The 12,091-nt window shown below is 43.6% G+C and overlaps 1 protein-coding gene across 1 annotated transcript; it reads right to left on the bottom strand.

The window, feature by feature from the left end:
- Positions 1-316: 316 nt before the first annotated feature.
- On the bottom strand, positions 317-2,221 carry LOC141058601 (apelin receptor B-like). Its single transcript, XM_073554779.1, has one exon. It carries the CDS (start codon positions 2,112-2,114, stop codon positions 1,023-1,025), a length of 1,092 nt encoding a protein of 363 aa, XP_073410880.1. The 5' UTR covers positions 2,115-2,221; the 3' UTR covers positions 317-1,022.
- Positions 2,222-12,091: the final 9,870 nt, after the last annotated feature.

Genomic DNA, 12,091 nt, shown 5'->3' with positions numbered 1-12,091 from the left:
AAAAACATTTCATATCATCACTGATAGAAATTTGTTATTGTAATAAAAAAATGAAGAACAAAAAAAAGCTCTGCAATCCATTGTTATCCGGAAATCTTGATAACTTCCTAAGTGCCTGAGGATGGATTTTCACAGTTGGCTATATGGCTAAGTACATTTTTCTGCATTGCGATTTTGACTCTTGTGTTAGTGACTTTTCTCAAATCCTATCATTTGCAGCTTGTAGAGGATTATTTATATAATCTGTAACGAAACTTCCTACAGCAAAGTGCTAATAAAGATTTCTGACCCCTCCATTGACAAAGAACTCGGGACACATTGTTTATTCTCCAAAGTGAAGAGTTTTATTGCAACATTTTACAAAAGTATAGCAAACATTTAAAAAGTTGCCCCTCTCCGAGGGGATAGGTTATTATTATTTATTTACAGACACACAGATCTGAGAGCAACACACTTTACAATTGAAAAAAAAAATCAGCAATACTTTGCTCTGCAAGGAATTGCTTTCTTATGCTTTGAAAGGTTAACGCTGATATTATCCAATTAGCACCCCCCATATTAACATCAATGAAGTAGGTGCAACATTGGAAGACATTGGAGAATATTAATTATACATCTATATGCAATTTCTCTTAACGGGTGTGTTAGATAAAAAGCTCGATCTTGTTATGGAAGTGCTATAACATGCCACATAAAGTCACTAAATATTGTAATATGTGATGACCAGTTTGATATTATGTACAGTTAGAATGTCCCACCAAGATATAGCATATCTTGCTCCATCCATCCAGCTCCCCTGTACCACAGAGAGAGATTGAGCAAGTCTTTGATGACCTGGAGACAGTACTGTTATTTTCTAAGCAGACAGTCACCAATAAAGTCTTTCAGGCTCCAGTGTAAAGATACAGGGTTTCTCTCTATTATCAGCAGTGCTCCTAGCTGAGAGATAAAAGTTCAATTAACCACACAGACTAAAGGATAGAGTCTCCCCCTCCCCTGTCTATCACATGTCCATGTCCCAATTAAACCTTAGTTGCTAAAGAGTGAATTTCAGATTTTTGTGTTTGTGCACTCAGGCTGGAGGAGGTGTTACTGATTTGTCCATGAAGGGTTTTACCAAGTCCAAAAAAAAAAAAACATTGGGAGCGAAATTGAAGATCAAAAAAAGCATAGAGAAAAGGGTTAAGACAGCTGTTGATATAGGCCAGACATGTTGCATAGGGATGAAGGCTGACAATCAAGTTCTGGGCAGTGCAAGAGAGGTTCAGGTAGCCCATCAGGTCCAAGAAATGGATGGTTTTGACAATGTGAAATGGCAGCCAGCAGATGGCAAACACAACAACAAGTGTGGTTATGATCTTCAGAAGCCTTTTCTTCTTCTGTTCTTCTTTCTTCAAGTTTTGGAAATGCATGGTAACTTTGCATCCAATGAAACAGTAAAAGATTGTCATGAGGAGGAGTGGAAGCAGAAAGCCTGGAACTGTGGTCATGATGCTGAGACCTCCAACCCAGATTTTTTCATTTTGCTTGCTGGAGACACCACTGAAGTCCAAGTCACAGAGAGTGTGGTTGTTTTCGACACGTGTATCTCGTAGAATAAGACTTGGAAGTGCCAGTAATCCTGAGAGAAGCCATATAACTGTCAGGGATATGATCATAGTTGAACGAGAGCGCAGGTTGGCACTGGAGAGAGAGTGAACGATGGCCAAGTATCTGTCAAAGCTGAGGCAGGTGAGACAGAAGACACTGGCAAACATGTTTAGCAATACAAGGTAACTGCTAATCTTGCAGAGGGCAGAGCCAAAAGGCCAATGGAAGCCAAGAGCGGTGTAGGTAGCCCACAGAGGTAAGGTAACCACAAAAGCCAAGTCTGCAAGGGCGAGGTTACCTATATAGGTGTCCGCAGATCTTCTTTTGGGTTTAGCTTTCCACACCGTGAAGATTACAACTCCATTTCCAGATAGTCCAAAGACGAAAACCAGCATGTAAAATACTGGCAGTAAGGAATAGGACAAGTCCCAGTCTGACTCTGTACATAGACTTTCTGAGTCATTTGTGTAGTCATAGTTGTAGTCTTCGTTGTAGTCATATCCAATGTCTGTATGGTTCTGCATAGTGGAGTTCAGTGCTGTGAAAGGGCTGTAGACCTCTGGAGGCAGTAGACTCCTGGTTGTGCTCTCTCTCTGCTCTGACCAGAGATATGAAAGCTGCCTTCACTCAAGTTCTTTAAAGAATCCCCTGAACTCCCCACCCCCAGAAAGACAAATTTAAGGCAAAAGACCACCCACTGACATCAATCAGGAGTCTATCCACATTATTTCAGCTCCTCCCCAGCATTCCCTGGGCTCTCACCATCCCTCACTGTCTTACCCCCCTTCTTTCTGCACTGAGCCGCTTGCCCCCAGGAAACATGCAGTAGGATTCAACAAAATATTATTAGGACAAAGATCATGAAAATAATCCTTAAAAAATTAAATTAATCTTTTTTTGCAGAAATGTATAGAAACAGTCCAAAATATATATTTATACTATATATCATTGGGGCTACTTGTGCAGCCGCACAGGGGCCCAAGAGGCAATGGGAACCCATTTTCTCCTATACTGTAAAGCAGGTGAAAGTGTGCATTATGAGGAGATATTTTAGACTGCAAAGGACCCATATATTATTGCAGCATGAAAAAAAAAAAATCACAATGCAGCATACTTAATAAATACTTGGCATAAAATACTTCCCAAGCAAGATACAAGCGGCTTGGCTAGTAAATGTACGCAGCTAGTAAATATACCAGAATAACGGTAGGCTAATTTCACATTAGCGTTTTTTTGCGCAGCGCATCGTGCGCAATAGAAACGCATGCAAAAACGCATGATGCGTTTTTGCATGCGTTTGCGTTTTTTATGCGCATTCGTTCTCTAGGGGTTAAAACCAGTGTCTACACATTTTTACTCCAAAAATGCATGCGCACGAAAACGCAGACGAAGGCATGTCCATGCGCACGCCTGCGTTCCCATAGACTGTAATGCGTTATTTTGTCGCATTCCGTGTGCAAGCGTGTGCATGCGGTTTTTTACGCCTTTTGGCGGACCCAAAGATGCAACAGGTTGCGTCTGGCCCACCTAGGCGCACACCTTGAAAAAACGCATGCGCACGAAAACTCATGTGAACGCGTGCAAACGCAAGACCATGCGCATGCCATGTTAAACATTGGTATGCATGATGCATGTGCATGGACGCGCACAATGCGCTGCACAAAAAACGCTAATGTGAAACCAGCCTAAAGGCCCCGTCACACTAAGCGAGATCGCTAGCGATCATGCTTACGTGTCACCGATTTTGTGACGCAGCAGCGATATTGCTAGCGATATCGCTATGTGTGATACTTACCTCCGTCCGGCTCCCCCGCTGTCTATCGCTGATCGCGCGAGAATGTCCTGGGCCGTTTCTCGTCGGCCGCTTCCTGCTGGGCTTCGTGCTGGCACCGACGAGCAACGCGTGGACGCGGGCGGGAGGACGTCTTCATCGCCGCATCTGACAGGTAAGTACCGATCGCTGCTGCATCGCTGGTGAGATCTGCCTGTTTGGCAGCTCACTAGCGACCATTTAGCGATGCACCAGCGATCTGATCGGGTCGTATCGTGGTCGGGATCGCTGGTGCATCGCTAAATGTGACGGTACCCTTAGAGGCTCAGAGAAAGGATGGGTATATTTACATTTTGCATTTCCTTTGCATCACAAAATAAGCCTCTGTGTCTTCACACAGAAAATGACAATGCTGCTTACATCTCAAATTATTGCTACTTTAAAACTGCTTAACAGGAGATTCGCATGCTCCAAACACAAATCAAACCACTTAAGAAACTTAGCCCTTATAAAAAAAAAAATCACACCAGTAGGATAAATCTCCCTTCTTTAGTTTTACATAAAACCCAAAAACAACATTCTGCCCCCTCAAATAGCATCATCTGTACTTCCTCTAAGTTTGATTGACAGCACTCGTTTATCCAGGGAGAGTGCTACTCGAACTGAATTTCTGGCCAGGCGTGAGCACACTGACATTGCAGTTCACGTACACAGTGGAGACAGTTTTAATAATACTAGTGTGCCATCTGAAATAGCATGCCAAATAGCACGCCATCTTCACTGTCTAGACACAAACCTTTCTAGTGAATATTGTGCTGGGATTTTTCCAAATGCCAGCTCAGACCTACCATTGTTTTCCCACAGTTACCACTAAAGATGCCACCAAAAGAAATCCTAAACTCTGTGACTACTACCTTAGCTACATATATAGATATATACGGCACTCCTAAAAGTTGAGTAGTGGTGCCTAAGGGTACCGTTACACCTAGCGATGCACCAGCGATCCCGACTAGCGATATGACGCGGTCAGGATCGCTGGTGCATCGCTAGGTGGTCGCTAGTGAGCTGCCACACAGGCAGATCTCACCAGCAACATCGCAGGGGACGGGGGTCGCTACTTACCTGTCAGACGCGGCGATCCTGCGTCCTCCCGCCCGGCTCCACGCGTCGCTCGTCAGCGCCACAGGAAGCTCAGCAGGAAGTGGCCGACGAGGAATGGTCCAGCAGCTTCTCGTGCGATCACCGATAACCAGCGGGGGAGCGGGTCGGAGGTAAGTATCACATACAGCGATATCGCTAGCAATATCGCTGCAACGTCACAAAATCGGTGACTTTACAGTGATATTGCTAGCGATATCGCAGTGTGTAACGGGGGCTTAAGTATGGTTCCAACCCATAAAATATGCAAAATAATACTTGGCACTCAAGAGGATTGCAATGAACAAAAGCTATTGTTTATTCGGTAATCTTTATAATTGACGTTTCGGCCCTAACACTTGGACCTTCATCAGAACTGATTATCACCAGAGAGGGGAGGACACTGCTGGTGTAACGCTGCTGTGCGCACCACACATCACTTGGAAATGGCGCTCTCTTTTGTTCACTGCAAACCTTGACTGCCGAGTATTATTTTGCATACAACCTTAGCTACCTTACCAAATAAAGGGTGGAGGCGTTATGCATGGCAGGACCAGCACAGAGAAAGTGTGACAACCCGTCCAGCCCACCATCTATAGCTTTAGTCTTTAGAGGTTCTCTAACCAAATGTTGGCATGAGGAACCAGGCATCATGTGAGCCAGTTATAGGAATACTTTTCTATACTGGACAGCCACCTGGTGGATGTTTTTGGTCCCTGTCTCTTGCAAACATGCAGATCAGTAGCCGCAGGCAAACAAACAGACATCTGTCCTGCAGACAAATAGACGATAGAAGGAGATGGACAGTCACTGGATTCATTTGAACTATATTCTCTTGAATTTGTTGGCTCATTCCTTTATAGTGAAGATTGAACCTCTTGTCTCACGTGCTAGCCTGTTTATTGAAATTCTGCCTGGAGAACCCAGAGCACACTGCAAAACTTGTATTATATCTTCACAGATAATGGCTAACAAGGCACACTGTAGCCAATCTCATGTCAGTAATTTGTAAGCAGTTGCATGCTAGCCGGGATCCAGAATTCCTCTTTAATATGTCAAGTATATTGTGTTTCTCATAATTCTTACATTCGCTTCCACCACTCAATTCGCACTTTCTCTCATTTGCTTTTAGACTGCTATCTCTATATTAAAACCTCAGAAACAGGAAAAAATCCTCCAGAAAAAAAATCAAGAGAAAACCAGAAAGGCCTATATACATCTGCACTTACTCTAGTATCACATTTCTAATGCTTTCAGGCCACTCTCAGTGTACACCGCATTCAGCTTATGGATGGACTCATAAGGAAGGTATATATATTCAGGGCAGCATCTGCCATCACAGCACAGTATTTAGCAGTGGGGTGTGTGAGACAGCGACACATCTTTGAGTTTTAGAATAGGGTCTGCATTTGGTCTGAGGAACCACTTCACAACCGTGGGTGTTTCCTACAGCACCTCCGCGTATGGCAGCTTGCTTGGCAGACTGACCTTTCTGATGTATCCTTTGATTGTCATCATTGTCCACACTAAAGGTCCATGTGCAAGATTACTGCCAACGACTTTTCCTGGGAATGTTACTTTCACGACAATCGTGCAGTCTAAGCAGGTTGCCAATCACCAATGAGTAAAAAAAGGTCATCATCAGTAGTCGTTTAACACCACAGAATCAGATAATGTAAACTCACCTTTATTTAGTAGAGGCAGTGCCATCCCTGCAACCAGGATATTTTCATACACTACATAGGAGATTTAAGTTGATAAAATTTTCACATATGTTGCGTCCTTATTAGTGTTGAGCGATACCTTCCAATATCGGGAAGGATGGGATTGGATCGGACCGATACCCCAAAAATATCGGATATCGCCGATTCCGATACCGGAAACCAATGCAAGTCAATGGGACACAAATATTGGAATGAAAATAAACCCTTTCTTTCCTTGTAGGTTAATTCTACATGAAGGAAAACAACTAAGAATAATGTAGAATGTATTGGGGGAGGTGGAGGAGACATTAAAGGCATAGAGGTTTAGCCCAATCAAATGGAATAGCAGGAATTAATTTTTTTTAAGCCGTTCGGAGTTACAAAGATATTGACTATGTTAAAGGGGTTGTGTAGCAATAGAGGGAGACGTTCAGAAAAGGCACATGTTGGCGGAGTGTTGGAACGGAGTGCTTCATCTAGCTTGGAGGTTGACTGAGCCCCTGACCCGGAGGACACGGCACGGATGCGGGCACCTGTATGCACAACAGACTGTGAGTAAAGCTTTGGAATTACATGCCCTGGTGTCCTCCAGTTATTCCTGCGCCAACACACTCAGCACTGCTACATCTCTGTGCCTGGCACTGCACCATCTACGTCTCTTCACTACCTCTCCATCTACACTGTCCTGGGACTACAGCCCACAACATCAAAGCTGCACCACACCATCTGTCCCAGAGGATCTGTCTGCAGCGTTGGCTTAACATCTTCATTGCCGAACAACACAGGTGGCGTCACGAATCATTCACTCAAACTTTAATCATCATCCACACGTTCAACATTTCCCTTTTACAATGGACGCCCAGGGCCACGGACCGGGTCCCAGCTACCGTGACATCTCCCATTGAAACCAACGGGCCCGTTACCGAGTACCCCACCAGCCCCGGCGGGCGATCTAACTTGGCGGAAATACATAACAGAACAGGTTGTCCAGGCTTTTCACATAATCTCAGTGCATATCTAGGCTGCAGAATGCTGACAATAAGTAATTTACCTTCTGTGGCTAGTCTGCACGGTTTCCAAGATATCATCTCTTGCTTCTAAGATAAACGTCCAGGGGGGGGGTGTTCAGGCATTGAAATGAGAACTGGTCGTTCCCTCCTCCCTCACTAGTTTCACTTTCCATAGATCACTGTTCAGCGTGTGTCTGGGGGAAGAGCAGCTGGGTGGTCTGTTCGCAGCTAATCACAGCCATGCCATTAGTTAACATGCCTAACATGCATAACAGGATGTGCCCACACTTCTTAGGATTCCTCATTGGCTGAATAAAATCAAACTGGCTCATTGCATTATGGGAACTTCCGATTCCAGTATTCGATATTCTAAAAGTATCGGAACTCAGTATCGGAACTCCGATACCGCGAATATCGGCCGATACCCGATATTGCAGTATTGGAATGCTCAACACTAGTCCTTATACATTGACATTCATCTTCACGTTCATACAATGTAATGATGCACAGAGAACTCCTACTATTCTCTTCTATTTTGTTATCTATCACCTGGAACACTACTTAGTGACTGATATTCTATATCTTTATTTGCTTAGTTTGCAACCTTTTGTGTCAATAATGGTGGTAACCAGTCATGTAATACATGCCTGGACAGCTAGATGATTTATGTGTATACAAAACTCAACATGTAGAAAACTAAATACATTCACCAGACATTACAATCACAGTAAATGGCCCCAAATATTTCCCTAGTGTTCCAAGTCCAATATTTTGGGGTAATCTTGTACTCCACCCTGTCCTTCAAACCACACATTCAAGCCCTAGGAACCTTCTGCCACCTCTAACTCAACATATATTTTTTAAAAATGTTTAATCCACTCTTTACTTTTCTTCGAATCAATAAAGTTGTTTGTATCTGCCCTTATTATCTCCTCTTTAGGCTCCTGCACCTTCGTCATCTTTGGATTCCCATCTTGGAGTCAAGTACCCCTTAGTCATCTTTAAACCAGTTAGCTATATAACCCACCTTTCTCCTCATTACTCTTCTTCCTCTCCCCTCTGCCAGCCCATTCTCTGGCTAGACATTACTCAGAGAATTCAGTTCAAAATACTAACATGTTACAAGGCCATCCATTACCTGTCATCTCCAAGTCAATTTTTCACAGACCCAAATTTCACAATCAAGATGCTTCTTCATGATCCCCTTACTAAAGCTTTACTACAGGAAAGATGTATATCTTTGTACCGTGTTAGCCAGTAGATAGAAAAATATTCAGAATTGAGATTCCTCAGTGGTTGATACTGTTTAATGGCTAACTGAAAAGACGGTAACAAATTGCAAGCTTCGAGACTCCTCAGGTCTCTTCATCAGGCATTGACTAATTAGTAGAGTTGAGCGATACCGTCCGATACTTCAAAGTATCGTATCGGATGGTATCGGCCGATCTTTAAAAAAAGTATCGGTATCGCCGATTCCGATACCGGAAGTCCCATTCAAGTCTATGGGACTTCCGGTATCGGAATAAGAAAAACCCTTTCCTGCCCTTGTACAGCCTCTCTGGGGTCTGTACGGGCCTTTCGGGGGGCTGTGCCGGCCTGCCAGGGGGTCTGTGCAGGCTCCGGTGGTCTGTGCCGGCCTGCCGGGGGGCTGTGCCGGCCTGCCGGGGGGCTGTGCCGGCCTGCCGGTGGTCTGTGCAGGCTCCGGGGGGCTGTGCCGGCCTGCCGGGGGGCTGTGCAGGCTCCGGGGGGCTGTGCCGGCCTGCCGGGGGGCTGTGCCGGCCTGCTGGTGGTCTGTGCAGGCTCCGGGGGTCTGTGCAGGCATCGTCCGATGGGACTACAAGTCCCATCGGGCGATGCCTGCTACCATGACAGTGATTGACACATTAGCCAATGATGGGACAGTAGTAGTCCCATCATCCGGCTAATGTGTTAAATGTTAAAAAAAAAAAAAAAATTACATGCTACATACATACAACATGCATACTACATACATGCTACATTCATACTACATACTACATACATGCTACATTCATACTACATAAATACTACATGCAACATACATACTACATATATACTACATGCATGCTACATACATACTGCATGCTACATACATACCACATATATACTACATACATACTACATGCATGCTACATGCATGCTACATGCTACATACATAACACATATATACTACATGCATGCTACATACATACTACATGCTACATACTACATATATACTACATGCATGCTACATACATACTACATGCTACATACTACATATATACTACATGCATGCTACATACATACTACATGCTACATACATACTACATATATACTACATGCATGCTACATACATACTACATGCTACATACATACTACATATATACTACATACATACTACTTACATACTACATGCATGCTACATGCATGCTACATACATACCACATATATACTACATGCATGCTACATACATACTACATGCTACATACATACCATATACATACTACATGCATGCTACATACATACTACATGCATGCTACATACATACTACATATATACTACATGCATGCTACATACATACTACATGCTACATACATACTACATATATACTACATGCATGCTACATACTACATGCTACATACATACTACATATATACTACATGCATGCTACATACATACTACATGCTACATACATACCACATACATACTACATATATACTACATGCATGCTACATACATACTGCATGCTACATGCATGCTACATACATACTACATACATACTACATGCTACATACATACCACATATATACTACATACATACAATACATTCATACAATACATACATAGACATACAGTACATATAACATAGAGTAACATACTTACCAATACTTGTCACATTGTTCCCCGAAGCCATTGTCTTTTCCGGAATAAATATTAACATAACAAACCACAAAAATACTCACCCACGATCCGAAGCAGTCCACGAGTGTGTCCCACGACGATCTTGGGTAGAGAACTGCAGCATCAGCTGTTGCTGCCGTTCTCTACGGGCTGGAGGAATCCAATGACGGAAGGTAGGTATCCTTCCGCACTGTATTCCTCCGCCACTTAAAAAAAAAAAAGTCCCTAGTCTCACTTTATGCCATTGCTGTGTGGGAATTTCCCACGCAGCAATGGCATAAAGTGAGACTAGGGACTTTTTTTTTTTTAAGTGGCGGAGGAATACAGTGCGGAAGGATACCTACCTTCCGTCATTGGATTCCTGCAGCCCGTAGAGAACGGCAGCATCATCTGATGCTGCCGTTCTCTACCCAAGATCGTCGTGGGACACACTCGTGGACTGCTTCGGATCGTGGGTGAGTATTTTTGTGGTTTGTTATGTTAATATTTATTCCGGAAAAGACAATGGCTTCGGGGAACAATGTGACAAGTATTGGTAAGTATGTTACTCTATGTTATATGTACTGTATGTCTATGTATGTATTGTATGAATGTATTGTATGTATGTAGTATATATGTGGTATGTATGTAGCATGTAGTATGTATGTAGTATGTATGTAGCATGCATGTAGCATGTAGTATGTATGTAGCATGCATGTAGTATATATGTAGTATGTATGTAGCATGCATGTAGTATATATGTAGCATGTATGTAGTATGTATGTGGTATGTATGTAGCATGTAGTATGTATGTAGCATGCATGTAGTATATATGTAGTATGTATGCAGCATGTAGTATGTATGTAGTATGTATGTAGTATATATGTGGTATGTATGTGGCATGTAGTATGTATGTAGTATGTATGTAGTATGTATGTAGCATGTAGTATGTATGTAGTATGTATGTGGTATGTATGTGGCATGTAGTATGTATGTAGCATGCATGTAGTATGTATGTAGCATGCATGTAGTATGTATGTAGTATGTAGTATGTAGCATGTATGTAGTATGTATGTGGTATGTATGTAGCATGTAGTATGTATGTAGCATGCATGTAGTATATATGTAGTATGTAGTATGTATGTAGTATGTATGTGGTATGTATGTAGCATGTAGCATGCATGTAGCATGCATGTAGCATGTATGTAGCATGTATGTAGTATGTATGTAGTATGTATGTAGCATGCAGTATGTATGTAGCATGTATGTAGTATGTATGTAGTATATATGTAGTATGTATGTAGCATGTAGTATGTATGTAGCATGCATGTAGTATGTATGTAGCATGTAGTATGTATGTAGCATGCATGTAGTATGTATGTAGCATGCATGTAGTATGTATGTAGCATGTATGTAGTATGTATGTAGTATATATGTAGTATGTATGTAGCATGTAGTATGTATGTAGCATGCATGTAGTATGTATGTAGTATTTTTTTTTTTTTTTTTAACATTTAACACATTAGCCGGATGATGGGACTACTACTGTCCCATCATTGGCTAATGTGTCAATCACTGTCATGGTAGCAGGCATCGCCCGATGGGACTTGTAGTCCCATCGGACGATGCTTGCACAGACCCCCGGACATCAGCACAGCCCCCCGGCAGGCCGGCACAGCCCCCCGGCAGGCCGGTACAGACCCCCACAGGGTGCACAGACCACCGGCAGGCCGGCACAGCCCCCCGGCAGGCCGGTACAGACCCCCACAGGGTGCACAGACCACCGGCAGGCCGGCACAGCCCCCCGGCAGGCCGGTACAGACCCCCACAGGGTGCACAGACCACCGGCAGGCCGGCACAGCCCCCCGGCAGGCCGGTACAGACCCCGGGCAGTCCACACAGCCCCCCGGCAGGCCGGCACAGCCCCCCGGCAGGCCGGCAGAGACCCCCGGAAGGCCCGAAATGACGGCGCATCATGATGCGCACACACCGCGCATCATGAT

The sequence above is a fragment of the Dendrobates tinctorius genome, unplaced genomic scaffold (genome assembly GCF_039654945.1).
Source record: "Dendrobates tinctorius isolate UK_male_01 unplaced genomic scaffold, ASM3965494v1 ptg000213l, whole genome shotgun sequence".
Lineage (NCBI taxonomy): Eukaryota > Metazoa > Chordata > Amphibia > Anura > Dendrobatidae > Dendrobates > Dendrobates tinctorius.
This window is presented reverse-complemented; position numbering and strand designations above follow the sequence as displayed.

Bases quoted from the DNA above. Each gene is read 5' to 3' on its own strand.
- LOC141058601 (XM_073554779.1), bottom strand. From the start codon at position 2,114: ATGCAGAACCATACAGACATTGGATATGACTACAACGAAGACTACAAC.